At 50.9% G+C, this 26,533-nt stretch overlaps 2 protein-coding genes across 19 annotated transcripts in view; one reads left to right on the top strand and one right to left on the bottom strand.

The window, feature by feature from the left end:
• Nucleotides 1-26,533, bottom strand: part of LOC114022341 (zinc finger protein OZF) — a 793,526-nt gene that overhangs the window by 3,080 nt on the left and 763,913 nt on the right. For 2 of the 13 annotated variants that reach the window (XM_043528094.1, XM_043528096.1), the window contains exons 2-3: nt 26,402-26,528; nt 3,990-3,994 (exon numbers count right to left, since the gene is read on the bottom strand). The exons of 5 other annotated variants lie outside the window; for them this stretch is intronic. In XM_043528094.1, coding sequence (XP_043384029.1) covers nt 3,990-3,994; nt 26,402-26,528 — 132 coding nt within the window. Of the gene's footprint in view, nt 1-589; nt 754-2,056; nt 2,451-3,989; nt 3,995-23,086; nt 25,813-26,401; nt 26,533 lie in introns of those variants that run through there. 6 more of the 13 variants (XM_037913996.2, XM_037913995.2, XR_003563721.3 and 3 more) reach the window with 5 other exon arrangements.
• LOC102939893 (zinc finger protein 501) lies at nt 3,058-15,367 on the top strand. Of its 6 annotated transcripts, none has more exons than XM_043528169.1 (5): nt 3,058-3,190; nt 6,754-6,926; nt 7,391-7,517; nt 8,963-9,076; nt 10,082-15,367. In XM_043528169.1, exons 2-5 carry the CDS (start codon nt 6,909-6,911, stop codon nt 11,359-11,361), a joined length of 1,539 nt encoding a protein of 512 aa, XP_043384104.1. In that variant the 5' UTR covers nt 3,058-3,190; nt 6,754-6,908; the 3' UTR covers nt 11,362-15,367. The 6 variants fall into 6 exon arrangements, with proteins under 6 accessions (XP_043384104.1, XP_037769922.2, XP_037769919.2 ...); XM_037913994.2 differs by having other exon boundaries at nt 3,066-3,190; nt 6,754-6,886; XM_037913991.2 differs by having other exon boundaries at nt 3,071-3,190; nt 8,960-9,076; nt 10,079-15,367.

Raw genomic sequence — 26,533 nt, 5'->3', positions numbered from 1 at the left:
ATCCCTCACATGACCCACCCTGCTCAGAGCAGCCAGGAAATTCCAGGTGTGGGGAGAAAGAGAGAGCTCCTTGTCCCTCCCCCATGGACAGGGATGGGCTGGGTCCTTCCCACTTATCACACAACTAGTAGCCAGAGGTTGATAAGGGAGCTGGAGACCTCGAGCAGGGTCCTGGGACAGGAACCCCAACATCCTTCCCATTCCCAGCAGCCAGATGTGAGGAGATGGGACATCTTCACTGGTGGTGTCCCCTTCATATTCCAGAGCAGTCTCTGTCTAGTACGTTCAGGCTCCGGCCCTAGGGCTGTGTTATTTCTTTCCCAGCCCTGTCCATGGGTTGGTTCCTTTTCTAGAAATGGAGAAATTTCCACCTGCTCCCAATAAACTTGTGCTGAGAATCGTGCTGCAGAATGAAGGCACGTCCCGACAGCCCTGGCATATCCTTTACCCTGTGTATTTCCTACCCCTTCCCCATCTAGCACAAGGCCACCCAGCAAAGCCCCTACCCGAGACAGCTCCAGCACAGCTGTTTCCTTTCTCCGCGCCCCAGGGAGGACGTGGTGTAATCATTGGGATCTCACAGGCCTACCTCGATTGTGAGCTCGATGGTTGGAAATGTGGTGAAAGTTCATAAGACGTTACCATCACCTATAACGATAAACACTGATCGGTAGGGCCCTGCCAAATTCGCCGCCATGAAAAACACGTCACAGACCGTGAAATTTGGTCTCCCTCCATGAAATCTGGTCTTTTGTGTGCTTTTACCCTGCACGACACAGATTTCAGGGGGGAGACCAGCGTTTCCCAAACTGGGGCTCCTGACACAAAAGGGAGTTGCAGGGAGGGTCGAAAAGTTATTTTTTGGGGGGGGGGGGGGTCACGGTATTACGACCCTTACTTCTGGATGGCTATATAGACCATGCCATCCTTACTTCTCTGCTGCTGCCAGCCAGAGAGTAGTGACTGCTGACTGCAGAAGTAAGGGTGGCAATACCATCCCAGGCCATCCTTACTTCTGGCGGTGGCTCTGCCTTCAGAGCTGGGCTCCCGGCCAGCAGCCACCGCTCTCCAGCTGCCCGGCTCCGAAGGCAGAGCCACCGCCAGCATCAGCGCAGAAGTAAGGGTAGCAGCACCGCAACCCCCCTACAATAACCTTGCGACCCCCTTTCCCCCCCCCAAACTCCTTTTTGGGTCAGGACCCCTACAATTACAACACCCGCGAAATTTCAGATTTAAATAGCTGAAATCATGAAATTTACCATTTTAAAAATCATAGAGTCATAGAATAACAGAGTTGGAAGGGACCTCTGGAGGCCGTCTAGTCCAACCCCCTGCCCAGAGCAGGACCCCCTGCCCAGCGCAGGAAAATCCTATGACTGGGAAATTGACCAGAATGAACCATGAATTTGGTAGGGCCCTACGGATAAACTAGGATGACCAGACAGCAAATGTGAAAAATCAGGACGGGGGTGGGGGGTAAATAGGAGCCTATATAAGAAAAAGACCCCAAAATCGGGACTGTCCCTATACAATCGGGACATCTGGTCACCCTAGGATAGACAAAGGTTTGAAAGGAGATAGAGAAAACTGGACGAATCCAAACAGAAAGTTTACGGATACCGCCCAAGGACTGTGTTAAACTCTGACTGGCAGACAAGAGGACAACAGAACTGGAAATTAATGGGTCAAGATTGGCTTGTTGGAATTTAGGACTGATCGGCGAAGGAAATAACCAGGGGAGGGTCTAGTTGGCGGATCAGGCTTTGGAGTCCTTCAAGAGAGGCACCTTGAGGAATAAATGGGCAGGTAGGTGGAACAGATTCCTGGGAGAGCCCCTGGGGGAAAGCCCAAGAAAGATCTGGGTCTCCCGAGAACTATAATCATTGGGACATCCAGAACAACAGGCCGGGGACACCGCCTGCCCCTCACCCCTGCACCAGTGCGACCCCAGCCTGCTACACGTGAGCTCCTGCCCTGTTTCCCCTCCTGGGCTGCTTTCCAAGCCCAGGGGCTGAGATCTGAGGCTCCAGGGGTGGCTGGTGCAGAGGCACGTTACCAGAGTGCACAGGAGGTCTCTCTCCATCAGGCTCCGGGGTGTCGGCAGAGCCCCAGGCTGGTTCCAGCCACGGGAGAAAGTCCCCACCCGGGCTGGCCACGGAGGGGGCTTGGATGAGTCTCTCTCCCGGCACGGAGACCCTGCAGCTGCTCAGTCCGGGAGTGGGAGGCAGCGGCTCCCGACCCAGGAAGATAAACAGAGACAAAGCCAGCCCCGCTCCACCTCTTAGCAAGAACCAGTGGCCTCTGGCTACAGCCGCTAATGCACCGTGGTCCTGGCCCCTCTCCATCCCTTCCCCTCCCCGCCAGCCGGACCCTGGGGAGGGGAAGGGATGGAGAGGGGAGGGATAGCTCAGTGGTTTGAGCATTGGCCTGCTAAACCCAGGGTTGTGAGTTCAATCCTTGAGGGGGCCATTTAGGGAACTGGGGCAAAAATTAGGGATTGGTCCTGCTTTGAGCAGGGGGTTTGACTCCTGAGGTCCCTTCCAACCCTGATATTCTATGATTCTATGTGGCCAATTCCCTTCTCTAAGCGCCTTCCCTGAACGGCAGAAACCTGCGGAGCAAACCCCACAGCCCCCTGTCCCCGTCCCCACCCCGCGGCTCAGGGCAGGCTCGCTGGGGCTCGGACCCCGTCACCCCAGGGTTCTCTGCAGTTCTGGGGTGCTGGGACAATGTGCACAGTGTGTGGGGGGGAGGGGGGGGCTGACAGCCATTGACCCCCAACTGCAAACCCTGGATAGGATGGAAACCATTTCAAGCCAGGGGGTGCCGCTCCCAGCACCCCTAGTTCCAGCGCCTATGCTGGGGGCCCCCCAAATCCCCATAGAAACCCCCCTTCTGAAAGGGATCTTGCAGTTTCCGGGTTTTCTCTCCCCCATGGGCACAGGCTGCCCCCGTCTCAGCGAGGCAGCGAGCCAGGAGCGTGGGGCCCAGCGGCGGCTGCGAGGCCAGGGGTTTCTCGCTAGGACCCAGAAGGGAGCTGGGGCAGGGGCGATCCCTGGATCCCGGCTGCAGGAAGTGAACTGCGGTAACCCTTTGTGGCTGCGCCAGATCCTGGCTCCCGGCATCGCCCCCTGCGAGACCCTAGGAAAGCCCCCTGCGGGTGGGGACCCGAACCCTGGCTGCGGCAGAGGTGACTATAGTGGGGGGGGGGGGGTGATCTCTTTTATTGGAGCAACCTCTGTTGGGGCCAGCGATCAGCGTCCCCCAGCCACCCAGAGCTCCTCCGCAGGGCTGGGAAAGGTACTCCCAGGGGTCACACTGCAAGGGGGAAGGGCCTGGGTAGCATTCAGAGGTGGCCCAGATTGTATTCAAGGTAAGACTGGCCCATGAACACCTCCGCAGGCGTAGGACAAAAAGAGTTAGTGGGTCAGAGATTGTCCGAAGAGGTCATCAATCCAGGGTCTCTGTTCCCTCCGTGATTTTGAGTGTCTAGCAGAGTAATGAATTTCAGCTCCTGGGCTACATAAGAACGGCCACACTGGGTGAGACCCAAGGTCCATCCAGCCCAGTGTCCTGTCTTCCCAAAGTGGCCAGTGCCAGGTGCCCCAGAGGGAACTAACAGACCAGGGAATCATCAAGTGAGCCAGTCCCAGCTTCTGGCAAACAGAGACAAGGGACAGCATCCCGGCCCCTCTTCTGAAAGCGCGGGGCAGGTTCCCTTGAGGCTAAGGATGGCTAAGTCCCGTATAGACTATGCTGCATTTTGAGGGCATTGCATTCCCGCTGCTCCACGTGAGACTCTCTCCCTTCAGAGAGCCCAGCACATCCCCAATTGGGAAGCCAGACCTTCCCAGCAACGCTCCCGTCCCTCCACACCCCACACCCAGATCCAAGGGCTCCCTGTTAAATAGGGTGATCAGATGTCCCCTTTTTATAGGGACAGTCCCGTTTTTTGGGGTTTTTTCTTATATAGGCACCTATTACCCCCCACCCCCTGTCCCGTTCTTTCACAGGTGCTGTCTGGTCACCCTACTGTTAAATCCTGTCTGGAGGGGGGGATTCAGGAGGAGAAACAGGCAAACGGGTTCAGAGACACCATGATCAGGCCCCAGTGGGGTTTCCCCTTAGTCTCTCCGGGGATGGATTGTCAGGAAGGGAAGGGGTGAAAACTCAGACAGAGATGGAGGGAAAATGGAAGACGGGGTTGTATGCTTGTGGGATGGTGGAAATTTTTAGTTCAAAAAACCATAATCCAATTTATTATCTGCCCTCTTCCCCTTCCATGCTGCAAAAAATAAACAGGGGGGGTCCCCTTGAATTCCACAGAAAGGGGTAAATCTCCCCCATTTTAACGTGCTTGACAGGGATGTGTTTGCACCATCAGATACATCCAGTCTGAAAGGGCTGAAGGAGGCAGGGTCCTGTGTTAATGAACAGTGCCGTGTGGGATCCTATCTGTAGAGATTATATCTGAATGCACACACACCTAATGGGGAAGAATTAACATTGCCTGGCCACCCTTGATTCTGACCCTGTATTTACTATAAGTGCTACACTTCGCAACCTGAATAATATTAAGAACACAAGAACGGCCACGCTGAGTCAGACCAAAGGTCCATCTAGCCCAGTGTCCTGTCTTCTGACAGTGGCCAGTGCCAGGTGCCCCAGAGGGAATGAACAGAACAGGGAATCATCAAGTGATCCATCCCCTGTCCCCCATTCCCAGCTTCTGGCAAACAGAGGCTAGGGACACCATCCCTGCCCATCCTGGCTAATTGCCACTGATGGACCTATCCTGCATGAATTTATCTAGTTCTTTTTTGAACCCTGTTATGGTCCTGGCCTTCACAATATCCTCTGGCAAAGAGTTCCACGGGTTGTGTGAAGAATATCTTTTCTGAGATGGGGTGACCAGATCTGCAGACAGTATTCAAGATGTGGGTGTACCATGGATTTTTTTTATGTAGGGTTTTTTTGGTTTTTTTTGGAATAATGTCAACTGGAGCAATTTTGCTGGTCTTCTATGTAATTATCTAATAGGTCAATATAACCCCTTTCAATCTTGGCTCTTTTCTCTCCAAATATCTAATACAGGTGAACAACTCAGGTTCTTTTGCTTTTTCTCTGGCCCGATTTTGATATAAAATCCCCTCGGGTCAATTTCTCTTGATTTCTCTATTATTGTTATATATTTTCTGGATAAATATATTATCTCCATAAATAAGATAACAGAATGTTCGGAATCATTAGGAAAGGGATAGATAATAAGACAGAAAATATCATAATGCCTCTATATAAATCCATGGTATGCCCACATCTTGAATACTGCGTGCAGATGTGGTTGCCCCATCTCAAAAAAGATATATTGGAATTGGAAAAGGTTCAGAAAAGGGAAAATGATTAGGGGGATGGAACAGCTTCCGTATGAGGAGAGATTAATAAGACTGGGACTTTTCAGCTTGGGAAAGAGACGACTAAGGGGGGGGGGGGATCCTATAAAATCATGACTGGTTTGGAGAAAGTAAATAAGGAAGTGTTATTTACTCCTTCTCATAACACAAAAACTAGGGGTCACCAACTAAAATGAATAGGCAGCAGGTTTAAAAACAAACAAAAGGCAGTATTTCTTCACACTAACGCACAGTCAACCTGTGGAACTCCTTGCCAGAGGATGTTGTGAAGAACAAGACTATGACGAGGGTTCAAAAAAGAACTTGGTAAGTTCGTGGAAGATGAGTCCATCAGTGGCTATTAGCCAAGATGGGCAGGGACGGTATCCCTAGCCTCTGATTGCCAGAAGCTGGGAATGGGTGACAGGGAATGGATCATTTGAGCATTACCTGTTTTGTTCATTCCTCTGGGGCACCTGGCATTGGCCACTGTTGGAAGACAGGACAGCTGGGCAAGATGAACCGTTGGTCTGATCCGTTTTGGCCGTTCGTATTTGTTTCCCTAAATACCCAGATTTTGAGTCACTCCCCCCCTTTGAAACTTCTGTTTGTTGGAGGGAAGAAGTGAGTTTTTCCCACCACTGCCAATGGGACTGAAGCAACAGGCTGCTCCCAGCCGAGACTGGCTGAGATTCCCTACGTTCTGCACGGACAGCGGTCGAATCCCATTCTTTCCAATGAGGCTAAAGCCAGGCTGTTCCGTGTTTGGCACAAGACGGTGAACTATGGGAGAGAGGTGGGGAATCAGAAGGAGGCTGGAGAATTGAAGGGGGATGGGGGAGCCAGACGATATGGAGGGGGTGGATAGGGATGTGGAGGGTGCATTAGAAGGGGAGCGAGGGGAGTAGGGAAGCGGGGGTGCAGAAGGAGGGGGTGCAGGGGAATCGGGCAGGATGCTGACTGAGGGGTGTAGGGGAAAAGGGCTGGCAGAGAGGGAAAAGATGAGCGGTAGGATACTGCAGCAGGGGAAATAAAGGAGGGAGATGTTCCCAGCTCCTGTAACCACCCAGAGCCATTCCCTGTATCGTCCCTGGGCAGAGTGACTTCCCTGGGAAACAGGTGAGGAGCTGAGAGAGGAGAAGCCAGGTCCTGTCCCTGCTGGGTCCCCAGGGTGCTGGGGTGAAGCGAGGCCCTTGGGGATGATGTCAGGGCTGCTTTGATTCTGCTCTTTCCTAGCATGTGGTTGAGAGACTCTGCTACTGGGAGGGTTTAAAGCTATCTCCCATGGGTTTCGTCCTGGTTGGCACCGCGATGAAATAAAGTGACCCAGCGTTTGCCCCGAACCTAGAACATCCGTTTGCAGGCAAAGACCCGGGAGGGAACTGGGCTGTGAAATGCACTGAAGCCCCTTCTGAACGATCCCCAGTTGCCCTTCTCACCCCAGCAGGTCGTGGAATAACAACCCTGTGGCCGTCGCGAGTGTCCCGACCTCCCAGGTGACAAGAAAGGACAACGACTATGGCAGAGCAAACTCGGGTAGGGGGTTTTCAGGGAGCTGCGGGTGGGTTTGTACGAGAGCGGGAGGGGCAGGAACAGGGGTGAAAGTAACTTAAAGGATTTACCGGTACTCTGGAGTCCTGAGCATGGGGGCGTGACCTCAACTGGAAAAGGCAGGGCCTTTAAATACCCGGGCCCTTTAAATCAAGATTTAAAGGCCCCAGGGCTCCCTCTAAAGCGCCAGCCTGGGGAAGCCGGTCCTGTCCGGCACGGTATGCCGTACCGAACTGTACTGGCTTACTTTCACCTCTGGGCAGGAAACACACAGGAGGGATGGGGAGAGGGTGGGACAAACCCGCTTCTTGGACTTCTTCAGTCTAGGGTGGGATTCTGCTACTCTCTCCCCACCCAGGAGCTTCCATTTTATTGGCCATCTTCGCTCCGGAATAGCGGGATTGTGGCTGGGGCAGCAGGTGCTGAGTGGGGGACTCTTGGTGTTTCAGATGCCGGTGACCTTCGAGGAGGTGGCTGTGTATTTCACCCAGGGGCAGGGGGCTCTGCTGGACCCCGCTCAGAGAGCCCTCTACAGGGTCGTCATGCAGGAGAACTATGAGACGGTGACCTCGCTGGGTAAGGGATTCCCGTCCCCTCGGTTATTAGAAGCTGTGGGGACTCTGAGATGCTTTTTTGGCGTTTGCTCATGTTCTTCCCTGGTCACTTAGATTTAGAGCAGGGGTGGCCAACCTGAGTCTGAGAAGGAGCCAGAATTTACCAGTGTACATTGCCACAGTAACACATCAGCAGCCCCCCTTCAGCTCCTGCCCCCCACCCCCAGTGTCTCTCACCTGCCAGCAGCGCTGCTGATCAGCGCCTAACTCTCCATCCCCGCGCCTCCCAGCCGTCGGGATCAGCAGGAGGCTTGGCGGGGGGAGGAGGAGGAGCAAGGGCGCAGGAGACTCAGGGAAAGGGGCGGGGGCCTTGGGGAAGGAGTGGAGTGGGGCTGGGGCCTGGGGCAGAGCCAGGGATTGAGCAGTGAGCCCCCTGTAGTGCATTGGAAAGTTGGCACCTGTAGCCCCAGCCCCGGAGTCAGGGCCAATGCAAGGAGCCGCATCTTAACCTCTGGAGCCACAAGTTGGCCACTCTTGATTTAGAGCAACAAAAATGATGAAAGGTCTAGAAAACACGACCTATGGGGGAAGACTGAAAACACTGGGTTTGTTTAGTCTGGAGAAGAGAAGACTGAGAGGGGACGGGATAACAGTTTTCAGGTACATAAAAGGTTGTTACAAGAAGGAGGGAGAACAATTGTTCTCCTTAACCTCTGAGGCTAGGACAAGAAGCAATGGGCTTAAATTGCAGCAAGGGGGGTTTAGGTTGGACATTAGGAAAAACGTCCTAACTGTCAGGGTGGTTAGGCACTGGAGTAAATTGCCAAGGGAGGTTGTGGAATCTACATTATTGGAGATTTTTAAGAGCAGGTTAGACAAACACCTGTCAGGGATGGTCTAGATAATACATAGTCCTGCCACGAGTGCTGGGGACTGGACTAGATGACCTCTCGAGGTCCCTTCCAGGCCTATGATTCTATGATTTCAGAGGATTGGATCCTGTATTCCCCAGATCCGGTGCTAGGTAGAAATTCATCTCCGGATCTTCTTCCATAGAACGGAGGGCTCAGTAGCACAATGGAGATGCTAATTCATCCCCTTGTAAAGGGGCAAAGTCTGGCATTTATCAGTCTGTATTAATTCTCTTACACACAGTGCCCCGTTCCGCTCCATTCCTGGGGCTAGCTCCCTCTGTGCTGGAGTGCTCTGAAGCTTTAGAAACGGGCAGGGGATTTAGATCTTAGTCAGCAGGTCCCACAGAGTGCACAGCTCCTGAAAACTGCCAACTGAGGGCGCAAAACGTCCCAGTCTGCCTGTCCCAAGGGGGCTCAGTCACCACGTTCCGGTCCCTTCACGTTCCACATCCACGCAGCACAGCACGGGGCCAGGTTCAGATCAGGGAATGTTCTTTGTAACAAATCCTCTCCCAATGCCTGATCTCACCTGATTTCACCCCTGCCCCAGCAGGATTTCCCCTTCCCAAACCTGACCTGATCGCCCGGCTGGAACGAGGGGAAGAGCCGTGGGTGCCCGATCTCAGCAGCCCTGCAGAAAGGGAGATCCCGAGAGGTACCCGTGCAGGTGAGTTATCAGTGACACTGACACGGAAACCGTCTGGTGAGGGAAGGATAAAAGCCAGGACTCCCACAATTGTGCTGTGAGCGACTTCCCCAGTTCTGCCTCATTTCACCCAGGTCAAGGTGGGAGTAGCGGGTGTCACACTCTCATGTTGGGCGATTCTCAGGACTTGCCATCCTGACTGACAGCCGGCAGAGCTCCCTGCCTGGCTTTCATGCTGTGTGCAGATATGCTCGCTGCCTCTCAAAAAAGATATATTGGAATTGGAAAAGGTTCAGAAAAGGGCAGCAAAAATTATTAGGGGTATGGAACAGCTTCCGTATGAGGGAAAGATAAATCAGACTGGGGACTTTTCAGTTTGGAAAAGAGATGACTAAGGGGGGATATGGTAGAGGTCTATAAAATCATGACTGGGATGGAGAAAGTAAATAAGGAAATGTTGTTAACTCCTTCTCATACCACAAGAACTAGGGGCCACCTAATGACATGAATAGGCAGCAGGTTTAAAACAAATACAAGGAAGTATTTCTTCACACAACGCACAGTCAGTCTGTGAAACTCTTTGCCAGTGGATGTTGTGAAGGCCAAGACTATGACAGGGTTCAAAAAAGAACTAGATAAATTCATGGAGGATTGGTCCATCGATGGCTATTAGCCAGGATGGGCAGGAATGGAGTCCCTAGCCCCTGTTTGCTAGAAGCTGGGAATGGGGGACAGGGGATGGATCACTTGTTCTGTTCATTCCTGCTGGGGCACCTGGCATTTGTCACTGTCGGAAGACAGGACACTGGGCTAGATGGACCTTTGGTCTGACCCAGTAGGGCCGTTCTTATGTTTTATGTTCTTTATTTCTCCCTGCGTGTTTGGATGGGATGTGAAAGCAGAATTGTATTTTTCAATGTCTCCGAAAGTTATTGTGCCATGTTTCCTCTCTCCGCTGTTCCCCTGTCTTTCCTTTCACTCCACCATTGGGAATGGTTCCTATCTGGATTCTCTATGTCTCAGCAGGTGATGAGACGGTGAGTCAGAATGAGGAGAATCCTCAGCTGGAACGTCCTGAGCTAGTGGAACTGCATGAGATGTTCTCAGAGAGATCCAAAGGGAACGTGTCCCAAAACAGTGAGCAGGAAAAAACCTGGGAGAGTCAGTGCATGTCGGCAAGGCAGGTGGGAATCCAGCCAGGGAGGAAAGCAGACAGATCCAATTTTTTGGGGGGCGGATTCAAGGATCTTAAGGAAACCACAGCCCAGCAGAGAATCCACCTGGGAGAGAGAAAAAACAGTTGCACGGCCTGTGGGAAAAGCTTCAGCCGGCACTCAAACTTTATTTCTCATCAGCGAATTCACACAGGAGAGAGACCCTATACATGCTTGGAGTGTGGGAAAAGTTTCATTCAAAGCACACAGTTGATCAGGCATCAGAGAGTGCACACAGGAGAGAAGCCCTATAAATGCCTCCAATGCGGGAAAAGTTTCAATCAGAATTCACACCTCATTAGACACGAGAGACTGCACATGGGAGAGAAATTGTATAAATGCACCGAGTGTGGGAAAAGCTTCCATCGGAGTTCAGGTCTTACCTCACATCAGAGAATCCACACCGGACAGACGCCCTTCAAATGCCTGGAGTGTGGGAAAAGTTTCGATTGGAGCTCACGGCTTATTGCACATCAGAGGATTCACACAGGAGAGAGACCTTATAAGTGCCCAAAGTGTGGGAAATGTTTCATTCACAGCTCAGATCTTCTTTCCCATCAGAGAATCCACACAGGAGATAGACCCTATAAATGCCCCCAGTGTGGGAAAAGCTTCAACCATAGCTCAGATCTTCTTTCCCACCAGAGAAACCACACAGGAGAAAAACCCTACAAATGCCAGGACTGCGGGAAAAGTTTTAATCGGAGCGCTCACCTGTTTAGACACCAGAGACTGCACACGGGGGAGGACTCTTATAAATGCCCCAGCTGTGGGGAAAGCTTCAGTCAGATCTCAGATCTTATTTCACACCAGAGAAGCCACACGAGTGAGAAATCCTATGAATGCCTCGACTGTGGGGAAAGGTTAAGTGACAGGTCGGCCCTTAATAGACATCACCGAACCCACACAGGGGAGAAACCCCATAAATGCCTCGACTGTGGGAAAAGTTTTGACTGGAGCTCGAACCTCATTGTGCATCGGAGAATTCACACGGGAGAGAAACCCTATAAATGCCCAGAGTGCGGGAAAAGCTTCAATCGGAACTCGCACCTCATTCGACATCAGAGACTTCACGTGGGAGAGAAACCTTGAGTGTGTCCTCCCTGCATTCAGATTGCACCGCTGCGCGGGACTGATTTCTGTAGCGGTCCATCATGGGCAGCCTCGAAAAGCCTAGAAGCCTAAGAATCCCACTGCAGCCCGAGCAGCATCAGCCTCTGAGAGCTTGTCTAGACTTGGGAAGGGGGTTAGGGTTAGCTAGCACAACCCCATCTCCGACCAAACCTCCCCCACTGTTCCTAGTGTCGGCTGACTCGGAGTGTCTCATTTGTACGGTTCCCCACTATTAGCAAAGTGATTGTGAGTCCCTGAGTTCCCCCTTCAGAGACAGATGGGCTTCTTCCCAACCATTCTGAGGATGCCCCATGCCGTTCTGAAGAGCTGCTATTCTTTGTACCTTTTTTCTTTTATAAAACGTGAGTAGAGAGCTGGAGCAGAGAGAGACAAATGTGTTTTCACAGCCTCCGTGTTACTTAAGGCCGACAGGGTGAGCGGGGGAGGGGGGATTCCCTCCTTCCCCCCTCCATTGTCACAGTCCCCCTTGACGCAGCAGACATGAAGAGTTGATCCTCCCCCGTTCTCCCGCTCCACTCCCCCAGTGTCTCGTGCTGTCAGCTCTCCGTGCTCAGGAGTCACGCCTTGACTTGTTTGATCCCCGATCAGACTGACGAGGGCTGGATAAGCAAGTGTTAGAGACCTGGAGGGAGAATTTGAAGGAATCCCAAAGCCAGTGTGGTTGTTCTGAGCTTAAATCCACGTGCCCAGCTATTGGTAAAAGGCTAGATCCTCAAAGGGACTTTGGCACATCAAGTACCTAAATCCAACATCTAGGCACCACTGAGATCCTCAAAAGCCCTGCTTAGCTGCTGCCTAACCCTGCAGGTGCCTGCATTCTCTAGGGGCCTAAACTCCTGCCAGTAAAGTCCTCTGGGCATCTAAGTTTCAAGAGGTCATCTACTCCATCCCGCCTTGCTGGGGCAGGATTAAATATACCTAGACCATTCCTGACAGGTGTTTGTCCCCCATGTTCTTAAAAACCTCCCGTGATGGGCATTCCATAACCTTCTTAGGGAAATCGTTCTAGTGCTTAACAGCCCTGATAAGGTTTTCCTAATAACTAACCTAAATCTCCCTTCGTGCAAGTTAAGTTGATTACTTCTTGTCCTGCCGTCAGTGGACATGGAGCAAAATTGATCACCATCCTCTTTATAACAGCTCTTAGCATATTTGAAGACTGTTACCAGGTCCCCCCTCGGTCTTTCCTTCTCTCGACTAAACATGCCCAATTCTTCCAATCTTTCCTACTCGGTCAGGGTTTCTCAACCTCTAATTTTTTTTGCTGTCCTCTGATCGCTATCCAATCTGTTCGTATGTTTCTAGTGCACTGCCCCAAACTGGATATGGTTCTGTATCTGAGGCCTCATCAGTGCCGAGTACTTTGGAGCAGTTACCTCCCAAGTCTTTCAAGCGATGCTCCTGTTAATGCATCCCAGATGGTGTTTGCCTTTTTCACAACGACATCACACAGTTGCATTGACAACAGTCTAGAGCAGTGGTTCTCAACCTATTTACCGTTGTGGGCGGCATATGCAGCTCTCTCTGTGTTTCATGGGCCACATCTACACAGTATATATACGACCTATCTGGCCCTGAGGATGTCACATGGGCTGCAGCTGTGTACTAATTGGGCCTCGAGTTGAGAACCACTGATCTAGAGTCAATGACTCTGATTGTCTCCTAGGGGGTCTGTACTGGGACCGATGTTGTTCAACATATTCATAAATGATCTGGAAAAAGGGGTGAACAGTGAGGTGGCAAAATTTGCAGAGGATACAAAACTACTCAAGATAGTGAAGAACCAGGCAGACTGTGAAGAGTTACAAAGGGCTCTCACCAAACTGGGTGACTGGGCAACAAAATGTTAGATGAAATTCAGTGTTGATAAATGCAAAGTAATGCACACTGGAAAATGTAATCCTAACTATACATATAAAATGATGGGGTCTACACTAGCTGTTACCACTCAAGAAAGAAATCTTGGAGTCATTGTGGAGAGTTCTCTGAAAACATCCACTCAATGTGCAGCAATACTCAAAAAAGCTAACAGAATATTGGGAATCATTAAGAAAGGGATAGATAACAAGACAGAAAATACCATAATGCCTCTATATAAATCCATGGTGCGCCCACAACTTGAATACTGTGTGCAGATGTGGTCGCGCCATCTCAAAAATGATATCTTGGAATTGGAAAAGTTTCAGAAAAGGGCAACAAAAATGATTAGGGGTATAAAACGGCTTCCGTACGAGGAGAGATTATAAAGACTGGGACTTTTCAGCTTGGAAAAGGGATGACTAAGGGGAGATGTGATTGAGGTGTATGAAATCGTGACGGGTGTGGAGAAAGAAAATAAGGAAGTGTTATTTACTCCTTCTCATAACACAAGAACTAGGGGCCACCAAATGAAATGAATAGGCAACAGGTTTAAAACAAACAAAAGGAAGTATTTCTTCACACGACACACAGTCAACCTGTGGAACTCCTTGTCAGAGGATGTTGTGAAGGCCAAGACGGTAATAGGGTTCAAAAAAGAACTAGATACATTCATGGAGGATCGGTCCAGGAATAGCTGTTAGCCAGGATGGGCAGGGATGGTGTTCCTAGCCTCTGTTTGCCAGAAGCTGGAAATGGGCAACAGGGGATGGATCACTTGATGATTCCCTGTTCTGTTCATTCCCTTTGGGGCACCTGGCACTGGCCACTGTCGGAAGACAGGATACTGGGTTAGATGGACCATTGGTGTGACCCAGTATGGCCGTTCTTATGTTCCTATGTTCCCTATCTACTGGCCCATCCCCATGCAACTATGAACTCTCTACTCAGAAACCTGACCGGGGAAGAGTCCAGAGTTTCTCAGTCTGGGAACCTGGCAAAAGGGGACAGAGATTATATTGAAAAGGGGTGCCCCTCTGTGGGGAGGGGTCTGCCACTTCATGGGTTTCAGAGAGAAGGCAGGAGGGGCTCTCCCTAGCCTGAATCACAGACAAAACCTGGAGGAGAGCAGAGAAAAGCAGAGGAGAGAGTGGGTGATGAGCCGGGAAATCCGTGAAGAATTTATGAATGCGCTGTGAGGTTCTGAACTTTCTGTGTGCATCCGTGTCAAACTACAAACCCCATTTTCAATTGCCAGGCTGATCTCTACCTTCCCACTGTCTTCCGACCTCCATCCTGAGTTAGAATTCCATAAGGGTTGCTGGCCCAGGGCTAACAATGGAGGGTTGTTAACCTTTGACCACTCGCCATCCACACGGGTCAAGAGAGAGCAGCTCAGCAAGGCAAAGCCATTTTTATAGGCCAGAGTCATCAGGGAGGATCACTTGGCAACAAAGTCTCCTGGCAAGCATCTGTGGTGTCCGGGGGAGGATGTCATTTGATTTGGGGAAGGGTAAATATTATAAAAGAGCAGGAGCTGCTTCTTCTTCAGGGCCATTTAGCTCAAGAAGAGGGGGAAGCCCAGCATGTAGGAGCCTGATGAGGCAGGGAACTCTGCCTCCATACCTGAACACAGGTGGTCCCCCAAAGACTCCCAAGGATAGGGTGAACTACCGAGGGGCACTGCACTGAGAATGCTTGTTGTGTTCTGTATGATCATGTGTGCTTTAGCCGTTAAGTAAAAGAGCCATGGTTTTCCCTGTGCAAAGTGTATGTGTGTGTTACATATAGGCTTGGAAGGACTTGATTTTTATCGGTAAATGTTGATTTCACTGTACGCACACAAATAGATGTAAAATAGGTCAATCGAAAACAACTTGAAATTTATGACTAGGCAAAGTAAGAAAAATGCTCCTTGAGAAACTTTAGAGGCCAAATCCAGGTATTTAAACCTTTTCAATTTTGCTTATTTCAAAAGGAGCAGGGAACGAATAGTAAAAACAAGGATGATTCGTTGATGTAAGGATGTGTATTCTGTATATTTGGATGTGTAATGCCGACAATTTGTGGTTTAATGGTTTATAAAAGTTTTAACTTTTCGACTCTCGACGCATGTGGTCATTAAATAATTGTTGGACCTTGCAACTGTGACAATTATTTCTGCTATGGTGAAATTGCAGTTTTCCTGCAATTGTGAAAATTTTAAAAGGTAAAAATCTCAAAAAAATAAGCTTCAAAATAAACATCGCTATTATCTGGTGAAATTATTAAAAAGTAAAAATTGAATTCTGCCTACAGTAGTTCTGTGCCTCACAACTACTACGTGGCCCCTTGAAGAGGTATCTGAGAAGTATCACACCTTGGGGTGGATTTCTGGGTCAGGTTGTGTTTAACCGAAGGGGTGAGGGGGGATGTCTGAAGGATCAGCATTGAGCCGAGGGGCTAGCAGCTGGATAGCGGGTTCCAATTCTCAGGGTGGGGGGTGCTAGACACATGGTCTGTGACCTGGCAGTGTGCCTCCGGACCTCAGGCATGGGGCAGTGGCTGGATTCTGTTTAGTCTCCAGAGGCTTAAACCATCTGAGGACCCAGCTAGGTTCCCTCACAGCACTTTAGAGATGGAGACCTCGACTCGGACTTGTGACCGAGAGATCACAGGACTTCTGCTATTTTGCAAGGATCTGTAGCTCTACATGATGATAATGATTATAATCAATCCTCATGCTTCAGGGCTTCAGCAGGTCACTTGGCAGGGGTCAGGAGGGAATTTATTCCCCTTGATGCACAATTGGCTTGATATGTTCTATGTTCCCCACCACCACCACCTTCCTCTGAGGCAATCACGGCTGGAGACGGGACACTGGACAGGGTAGATCAGTTCTCTCAGGTGGTACAAAAACTCCTTTCTAGATTCTCTTGCTCAGGTGCTCGGGGTTCTGCTGATTGCCAGATGTGGCATTGAAAGGGAATTTTTCTCTAGATTAAATTAGCTGTGACCTGGGGAAGAGGGGGAGGGGTTCATCTTCCTCTGTACCATGAAGCATGAATTGCCTGCTGGGATCACCTGGACATATTGCACCAGTATCAGCTGCGATTTTTGAAGCAGTTTACATAGGCACGTCGATTTCAGTGCATTTTGAAAATTGAAAGCTGCTATTCGAGGGAGAACTGTGTCTCTGGAACCCCTTCATCAAGTGACTCCCTGTTTGCACCCCTCACTCACTAAACCTGGGCAACCCCACTGGGGTCGCTGGGCCATGATCTCTTGTCCCGCACCCTGTAGCAAATCAATGTAACTCCACCGTAGTCACTTTGGCGGAATTGCCTCTCTTCCCTCATTTCAATCAGGAGTCGCTGGAATGGTGAGTCGCAGAGTGAAGCTACTGTGAATGGCGAATCAGGGGGAAAAAATCCCAGGGGGTCCTACAGTGTTGTCTATTGGAAAGGAAACAAGCGATATCAGAGATGGCAGGAAAAGGGAAGACGGGAGGTGGGAGCGGGGGGTGGGGTGGTAATTCTAACCCTAACCCTAACCCTATTACTGCCCCCAGAGACAAACCAGCAAGTCCCACCGAATTCCACCGCAATGGGGGAATCTCCCCAGCAGTGAAGCGCAGTGATCTTAATGTAATTAACACTGTGCTGGGCATCTTGATTCTTGCCCAGCATACCTGGGTGTGCTCAAACGTGTCACTTTGCTAACTGTCTTCAAATTTTGGATTTTTGTGTGTACGATCAATATAAATCCCCTCTCATCTTCCTTCACTTGTATCTTCTAGGTAATTATCTAGTAGACAGATATGTAATATAATTATAAAATAATATAATGAATGAATTAGCAGATAGAATAGAAACGCCTTTGATATGGCCTGTTTTCTTTCCAATAGTCAGGTATTGCTTTAGGACCCCTCAGGTTTTCCCTCCTTTTCTCACCGAATTTAAAAACAAAATTCCCATCTGGTTTTGATTTATTGCCATTGATTTATGGATTATTTGCATGAATATTATTTCCCCCCTATAATATCTACTATTTACTATTGAAAGTTTATTGAAGCACAGAAAACCTAGGAATTAAATCAAGCATTTATATCAAAACTCTGGTTGACTGATCATGCAAAACAAACTTAATTAGACTTTATGAAAGGTTGGGTTTTTTTTAGTTAACTATGAGGGTTTTTAATAATTTTTTATTAATACCCTTTCTTTGCTGGAAAGGAAAGGGTTCGTTTTACTTTTTGTTTTGATGGGTGAAGGGCCTTTACTTGGTCTGTTTTTAACAAAAATACAGGCACAAGGCGGAGGAGAGACAGGGTAGAAATGACCAATGAAACAGGGTTTGGGTGGATGTTTTCAGAACACTGGACCGCTAGTTAGTTACCAGCGAATATTTCAGCTGGCAAATTGGGCAGAACACCGGCTGCTTGGACTCTGGTTTATGCTGTGATCAGAGACATTGTTTGATTGGATTTTTTTTTTTTTTTTCAGTCAAAGCAGGTTTGGATGAATGCAGGAGAGCTGAGAGTGAGAGACAGGGTAGGAGGGAAGGGTGTGTGGGTCAGTGTGTGAAATCTTCCCTCTCCCCCTCTCCCCTCCTCCTTTCCAGGCTTCATGGACATGGAGGCTTCTGTGCCTGAATCCTCCTTAATGCGAGGAGAGGCTGCTCCCCCAAGCAACAGCACAATGGGTGTATGGCTATGGGGGGGGGGGGGGGGGGCTGGAACAATATGTTCAGTGGGTGGGCTGAGAGCCAGGGAACCAAGCTGTAAACCTTGGATATGACAGGTTTCAGAGTAGCAGCCGTGTTAGTCTGTATTCGCAAAAAGAAAAGGAGGACTTGTGGCACCTTAGAGACTAACTAATTTACTTGAGCATAAGCTTTCGTGAGCTACAGCTCACTTCATCGGATGCTGAAGTGAGCTGTAGCTCACGAAAGCTTATGCTCAAATAAATTGGTTAGTCTCTAAGGTGCCACAAGTCCTCCTTTCGTTCTTGGACATGATGGAAACCACTTCAAGCCGGGGGTGCGGCAGCCCCCCTACTTCCAGCGCCTATGATCGCTAGGACCCAGAAGGAGCTGGGGATGGAGTCATGCTGTCCCAGCAGCAGGAAGTGAATTGTACTGGCTCCAGTAAGGCTTTGTAGCTGGGTGAATTCCAGTTTCCATTGTCCCTTTGCAAGATCCCCGAGCCCCGAATCTCCAGCCGGGCCCTGCCCGCTGCTCCCCAGGAGCCTCTCCCAGGGCAGAGCCCCCAGCTTGGCCAGAGCCCCCCTTCTTGGTCCAGCCCTTGCTTCCAGGGAGGGCCCCGCTTGCAGGGAAGGTAAGAGAGACCTTCCCATTGCACCGTAACAGGGAACAGGTCAGGAGGATCTTGCTGGCTGGCTGCTCTCAGGCCTGTGTGCCGGGTGCTGGGGATTTGAGTTGAATTGGGTGGGATGCTCAGCCCCACCTGGTTTATTCATCTCCGCTCCTTTGGAGTGCGCTGCCGGTGGCGTCCTTTGGCCCCCTGGGATTTTCCCCCCCTTGCTCGCAACTGGGGCATCCCTGTGCGTGGCAGCGTTGCCAACTCCCAGGACTGTGCCCCGAGTCTTGGGTGATCGCGATTGTTTTCCTGAAGGCCCCTAACCCCTGGAGTGGAGTGGAGATGTGATGATTTCAGCCTTCCTTCTTGAAGAAAAAGTAACTAGCTAGCCCTCCTGGCTGGGGACCCTGGCGGCTCGACAAGCAGAAGGCAAATAAAACTCCATCATTTTGACATCAGCTCATGATTTTAAAGCCAGTCGCCCGATTTTTCGGGAGCCTGACTCATGATTTTTGAACGTTTGGGGTTGGCAAGCCCGGAGTGTGTTGCACAATCCCCGCAGGTGAGCTCCCCAAGGCAATCAGATGCTACAGCGGAGTCACACCAGCGAGGGATCTGGCTTGAAAAGTCTGTATTAACACGCCCATTTGAGTGCTGGCTTTGGGGTTCTTCAGAGTCTCTCCATCACTCCCAGGTAGGCAGTGCCAGAGTCAAGGGAGGACTCACGACGACGTTAATTCTACTCACGTATGCGTGGGCAGAACGGCCAGTCCAAAACTGTGGGCCAGGACACAGTCCGGGGTGGGCCGCCGGTTTGTCCCGCTCTTAGAAAGTCAAGCGCTTCGTAAATCTTCAGCTCCACCTGACTCCTGTCACCTTGCTCAGTTTGACTAGATGATCATAATGGTCCCTTCTGACCTTCATATCTCTGAATCTGTGAAAACAGTGTGTTGGCCCTGTTTGAACCCCACATTTGACTCTCCACTTTGTTTGTCTGTAAGTGTAGTTTTACTAAAACCGTTCGGGTTCAGAGATCTTGCAGCATTTCTCGGCGTGCAGACGGCTCGGGATTTCTCTCATTCCAGTTGCTGGCATTAAAAGGAAAAGGAAAGGTGGACATGGTGTCTTTACAGCATCTATAGTTTATATCGGCGGTCCCCAAACTTTTGAGTGTCATGGCCCCCCTTACCCCTGTCCGTGCCCCACACCCCCGCCTCCCTCCGGGGCTAGGGCCAGGAGCAGGGCTGTGGCTCTGTGGAGGTGGGGGGGACACAGACAGAGGTAAGGGAGCCAAGGCTGAGGGGGGGGTCTGGGGCCAGGAGCAGGTCTGCAGCTAGGTGCCAAGGCTGGGGGTGGGGGCGGGAGCGGACCTGCAGCCGGGCTATGATGGGGCCCAGCAGCCGGGCCCATGGCCAGGTGCAGTTCCACGCCCGGCCTCGCACCCAGCCTCGAACTTGGCCCGGGAATGGAGCCGTGGCCATCGGCCGAGGCTGGGGGCTGGCACGGGACTGGGAGCGGAGCCGCACTGAGGCTGGGGACGGGGCCAGGTGAGGAGCCAGGAGCTGGGGATGTGGCTGGAGGCAGGACTGGAGCAGAGCTGGGGGTGGGGAGGAGCTGGGTGGCGCTCCCTCCTTGTCCTTGTGGGGGCTGGCCCGGGCCCCACCACGCCTCCTTGACGTTCCTCCACTTCCCCCTGGAGGGGCATGCCCCACACTTTGGGGACCTCTCGTTTATATGGATGTAATCATTAAAATTAATACTTTTCCTCCAGAAGTGTTAATAGCAGCCGCAGCAGCTATTGCAACAATTGCACAGGTAGGCCCCGGGGGGAAAGGTTTGGGAACCCTGCACTGTTCATTAACACTGGCCCCCTGTCATTCAGTGCTTATAGACCTCTCGTCTATGCTGGGTTAAACACTTCCCAGTCAGCGCTTTGTACTGGGGAGCTCTACCCGGCTGTCAGACACTGGGACGGAGGTGGTCAGGCCGAATGGTCTGAGCTGGGGCAGTCATGCCCAGTGGTCGGAGCTGAAATCAGGAGTCAGGGGCAGGGGTGGAGCGAGGCTGGAGCAGGACTAGGATGTTGCCCCCCTTCAGGCAGGAGACCATTCCAAGCCCTCGAGTGACAATGAGCTGCGCTGTTCCTCCTGTGGGGTTATATATCCTGTCTGGGAGTCACATGACCAGTTTCTGGCTTGGGGATTGGCTGGAGCCTGGCATAGAAGGGACTCGTCACCTCATAAAATCTCTGTGGAATTCCAGGGGACCCTCCCGGCTTGTCTCAGGGACCCTAATGGGGTTAGATTATTTTCTTAACCATTCCCCACCAAATATCCTCCTTCTTTTTCCCTCCAAATATCTGTGTCACAAGGCAGGGCTTCTCTGCCTTTCCCAAACATGCTCTTCCACAGCCAATCTCCTCTAAGGGGGTTTATTTTATTAAAACAGGGAAGTAAACAAACTCACTCCTGTATCTCCGGTTCAGGGCCACCCCTCCCAGGGGTCTCTGGTGCCCCTGCTCTGGGCATCTTCCCACTTTTAGTTGGCTCCACTCCGTTCCTGGAACGATGGTCCTAGATCTGCTTCTCTGAGTGCCTAGCTCTTTGCTTTTCAGAGACCCATCACTGGAGTTGGCTCCTCTCCACTGTGGGGTCCTTTCCCCCAGACGCAGCCTGTCTCAATAAAACCACCTCCGATTTAGCCTTTTCCTGTCTAACTGGCCAGGTTACATAGTTGCTTCAGCATTTCCTCATTTCCAGTCTCATTTATTGAATCCTCCTGATATAAAAATCTCTGCAAAAGTCATCAATTTTTCTTCTCTAGCAATTGGATAAGAACATAAGAGCGGCCAAACTGGGGCGGACCAATGGTCCATCTAGCCCTGTATCCTGTCTGTGAGAGTTGCCAGTACTAGAGCTTTAAGGGGAGTACAGAAAAGGGCAGAACAAATCCACTCTTGTCTTCTCCTCCCAGCTTCTAGCAGTCAGAGATTTAGGGTCACCCAGAGCACAGGGTTGCATCCCTGACCATCTTGGCTAACAGCCACTGGTGGACATATCTTCCATGAACTTATCCAGTTCTTTTTTTGAACCCAGTTATACTTTGGGCCTTCACAACATCCCCTGGCGAGGAGTTCCACAGGTTAGTTGCTCATCGTGCGACAAAGAACTTCCTCCTGTTTGTATTAAACCAGAGCTGCTGTGCCACTGATACCCAGAGGCACTCCTTCCCATTAGCGCTCGCAGGAGCCGATCTAGCTACTGGGAAAGCCAGTGCCCCTGCGAATGGACAGTAACCAAGTCTCCCCGCCAGAGGGAGAGGGGACATGAAATGGAAAGGGGGAGAATGATTTAAAAGGGGCAGCAGGAGCAATAAGTGGAGAGAGAGGTTCCCAACTCCCAGACCATTGACTGCATCTGTCCCTGGGCAGAATTTCCTGGGAACAAGGTGTGGGAGACCCTGTGCCTATGCCAGAAAGCAAGAAGTCCCTGATACCTAGCTGTGCATTTCAGCTGGCTGACCAGTTCAACGCACCTAAAAGATGCCTTGTAATATGTCACTGGGAAGCCAATAACTCACTGATCATTAATCTTGCAAGATGCATGTACAATCCACCCACAATGGATTATATAGATCTGCTGAAATTAGGATGGGTAATGTGTTTAAAAGGCATGCCAGGGGGAGATGATAAACTGTTTTTTTCCAGAGACGAGGAATGAGGATCTGGCTGCTTAAATGTGGCTCCCATGTAAATGAAGCAAGGTGTGTCCGGAGACAAAGAAAAGCACATTTGCATGCCAGGCTGACAAAGACATCAGGAGAGCAAAGGGGGCTTCGGGGTGTGTGTGATCACTTAATACAGAGGCTCTCAACCTTTGCAGGTTACCGGCCTCCTTTCAGGAGCCTGATTTGTCTTGCCTACCCCCAAGCTTCACCTCACTTAAAAATGACTTGCTTACAAAATTAGACCTAAAACTACAAAAGCTGCTAGTACTGAAAAATTGCTTCCTTTCTCATTTTTACCATGTAATTATAAAATAAATCAACTGGATTATAAACAGTGTCCTTACATTTCAGTGTGTCGTCTATGGAGCAGTATAAACAAGTCAGTGTCTGTCTGAAATTTTAGTTCGTGCTGAGTTCACGAGTGCTTTTTATGGAGCCTGTTGTAAAACTAGGCAACTATCTAGATGAGTTGATGTAACCCCTGGAACGCGTACACCTGGTTGAAACTACTCTTAATCTCAACGGGAGATGAAGGCTGTACCTTCCCACCTCCTGAAGTGGGGTTAAGGAACTCGGTTCCAGGAGAGAGCGGGACGCTGCAGGGAGACAGCGTTGGGGAAATTTGGGAGTGGCGGGGATTTTGGAGGTCATTCTGCCAATAGAACGGGCTCTGGCCTCTGTAGGTTTAGAAATAATCAAGGGTTTAACTGGGTGATGAAAGCAGAATGGCCTACCCCAACTGTTCAAAAACCATGAGTCAGGCTCACAGAGAATCATGCGATTGGCTTTGAAACCATGAGATCATGTAAAAATAAGAGATTTTTATTTGCTTTCTGCTTTTTGGGTGCACTGGGGTCACATGCTGAAGCTTTCTCTACAGCCACGAGGACTAGAAACTTGCTTTTTTCTTTAAGAATGACAGCTGAAATGATCATCTATTCACTTGACTCCAGAAGCTGGGGCTTTAAGGAAAACAATAATGATCATGAGACTCAGGACAAAATCCTGAAAGTTGGCAACACTGTGAAAGCCAGGATGTGACCACAAGGCTTGTTTGCTGGCTGTTGGTGTCGGAGCTGCGAGCCACAGCAGTGTAACCTTTAAGGCATCCAGAGTTGCAGAGCAGGTGGTGACAAAACTCCTTAATGGTCTGGGCTGAACCCCCAAATTGTGACAGTGAGGAGCAGAGAGAGGACAAGTCAGTTCCTGCCTCTTCCAAGTCCCCGTGCTGCTGGGGGGACTCTCTGCTCTTGTGGAGGGGAATTCCCCAAAGTGGGTCTGTTGATTCTGCTCTTTTCTAGCGTTTGTTACAGAGACTCTGTAACAGGGAGGGTTTAAAACTGTCTGGCTGGGTTTAGTCCTGGTAGGAGGGGCCGGGTCTGCACTGGGATAAAGTGACCCAGCGTTTTCCCAGAATGGCAGGCTCCACAATGTAGGGAAAGAGTCTTGGGCGGGGGGCGGGAAATGGACGAAAGCCCCTTCTGAAAGCTTCCCAGTCGCTCCTCTCACCCCGACAGGCTGCAGAATAACAACCAGGTCGTCCCATTGGACCATGAAACAGGGCTGGGAAACGGCGGGAGCGGAACCTGCTCGGGTAAGGGATTTGAAGAGAGGTTGCTGCTCAAGGAGGAGGACAGAAAATAGCACATGTCAAGGGAGGATGGGGACAGTATGTCATTGACATACTGGGACTGCTCAGCCTGGAGCTGGAGTTTTAGATCAGGGCCATTGGAAGAGGGTAGAAATTCCCCCGTTTCTACAACAGGGAACAACCCCCCCCATACAAGACTGGAGAAATTTACCAGATTCCCAGTGCCGGAGCCTGAAACTTCTAGCCAGAAGCAGCCAACAGAGCGAGATGACCCATCCTAGAGACCCAGCTCCTAGGAAGGTGAGGGGTTGGGATTTCTCTGGACCCGTTTTGGGGGTGCCATTTCCTGTATCACCCTCTGGCTGGTAGGAATGTGATGAACATGAAGGCCCCTGCTCTCCTCCATCTGCTGGGATGGGAGGGACAAGAAGCTCTCTCTTTCTCCCCACCCTGAAGCCTCCTGGGTGCTGCGAGCAGGGTGGGGGTGGGATTCTGCTACTCTGTCCCCCCCCAGACCTTCCATTTTATTGGCCCCTCTCCCCTGTGACTAGCGGGATTGTGGCTGGGGCAGCAGGTGCTGAGTGGGGGTCTCTTGTTGTTTCAGGGGCCGGTGACCTTCGAGGAGGTGGCTGTGTATTTCACCCAGGGGCAGGGGGCTCTGCTGGACCCCGTTCAGAGAGCCCTCTACAGGGACGTCACGCAGGAGAACTACGAGACGGTGACCTCGCTGGGTAAGGGAGTCCCGTCCCCTCGGTTATTAAAGCCACGAGGTCCGTGAGGTGCCCAGTTCAGCTTCTGCTCAGGTTCTTTCCAGGTGGCTGAGATTTTAGGAGAATGGGCTGCACAAGTCCCCAGATCCAGGGAGACAGAGACTTTCTGCTCCACCCTCCTCCCACGTGATGGGGGAGGCAGAAACACAATGGAGCTGCTAAGTCGTCCCTATCCCCACAGCTTTCAAGGGGGCGGAAGCTTGTATTTGCCTGCCTGTGTTATTTCTCCCTGTCCCCAGTCAGAACACACCCATCCCCACGCTACAGCTCAGGCTCTCTGCCTTGTTGCTTCTCAAAAGCCAGGTTCTTCAGCTGTATTACTACCCCAAACAACTTAAGGCTTCCCAGCCACATCCCAACTTTGGAGTTGGCCCCTTTAAATAGCTTCCAAATAGCAAGCAAATTGGAGAAAGCAAAGCCGGTTCCTGCTGCTGAATTTCTGCCCCAAACAGCTTAAGTCTTGCCCGCCACATTGCTGTAGAGCATGGGAGATGGTTTGTTATTGCCCAGCTTTGATCTTAGCTGGGTTTCCTGCAGCGCTGTGTTTTCTCCCCAGATATTGGTGTCCCACAGATTCCTGTTCTCCATAAATCCTCTCCTGGCCAGGGCGGCACCTCAGAGAGAACAACAACAAAAAAAGATATAATGGAAAAATCTCCTAGCTGGAGATAGGAGAAAAGAACCTTCTGAGACTGAGAACCGTTCAAACTACTGGAGAGACCTGACAGAGAAGTTAACCGAAATGAAATAAGAAAGAGGAGCTTCTGCACTTTGAAGATGAGGGGGAACAACCCTGCTGAAATGGATCACGGAGCACCAGATGGACTCTCTCCACCACATCCCCTCCTGACACTGAGGGGGAAGTACATGGGTGGGAGGGAACTCCTACCAGTTGTCTTTCAGGATGGGTGGGAAGCTGTGAGAGACATCTCCCACGAGGATATGCCAGCTGCTGACTTCCACCCTGACCTGGGGTGTGATGAGGCAGAACTGGGGGGAGCTCGCTCACGAGACATTTGTGGAGGTCCAGATTTTTCCTTCATTCAACTCACAGTTTTTGTCAGTTTCATTGATTCCTCACCTGTGCGGGTGCCTCTCGGAATCCCCCCTTCCTCGGAGGCCTCGTTCCAGCCAGGTGATCAGGTCAGGTTTGGGAATGGGAAATCCTGCTCGGGGCGGAGCGGGGGAAATCAGGTGAGATCAGCGTGTATCAGGCATTGGGAGAGTGTCTGTCACGAAGAACATTCCCTGATCTTAACCTGGCCCTGCGCTGGGTTGGGGGGGATATGGAACCCGGACAAATGGAACATGGTCACTGAGCCCCCTTGGGAAAGGCAGATGTCTGTGGCTCCTGAGTGGAGGTTTCCAGGATCTGTACGCTCTGGGGGACTTGCTGATGCAAACACAGCTCTGGTGTTAAGCCCCTGCCAATTTCTAAATCTGCAGAGCCCAGAGCCCTCCCCCTGGATGATACTCATCTCAGGAAGGGAGAGGAACTGAGATCCTGTGTGCAACTGAGAAATAATACAGACAGGTACATCTGCTGCTTCTGCCCCCTTGGAAACTGAAGGGTTGGGGGTGAACGAGCATCTCTAACATGTCTGTGACCCATCTATGCCATGAAAGAACATATGGAAAGTAAAATCTCTTACACTGGATGTGGGGAAGATGGGGCCCATTGTCCTGGAATGTAAGTGACTGAGAAATCACAGACCCCCATGGCTTCTAATAACTGAGGGGACGGGAATCCCTTACCCAGTGAGGTCACCATCTCATAGTTATCCTGCATGACGCCCCTGTGGAGGGCTCCCTGAGTGGGGTCCAGCAGAGCCCCCTGCCCCTGGGTGAAATACACAGCCACCTCCTCGAAGGTCACCAGCATCTGAA

The sequence above is a fragment of the Chelonia mydas genome, chromosome 14, assembly GCF_015237465.2.
Source record: "Chelonia mydas isolate rCheMyd1 chromosome 14, rCheMyd1.pri.v2, whole genome shotgun sequence".
NCBI classification, from domain to species: Eukaryota; Metazoa; Chordata; order Testudines; family Cheloniidae; genus Chelonia; species Chelonia mydas.
This window is presented reverse-complemented; position numbering and strand designations above follow the sequence as displayed.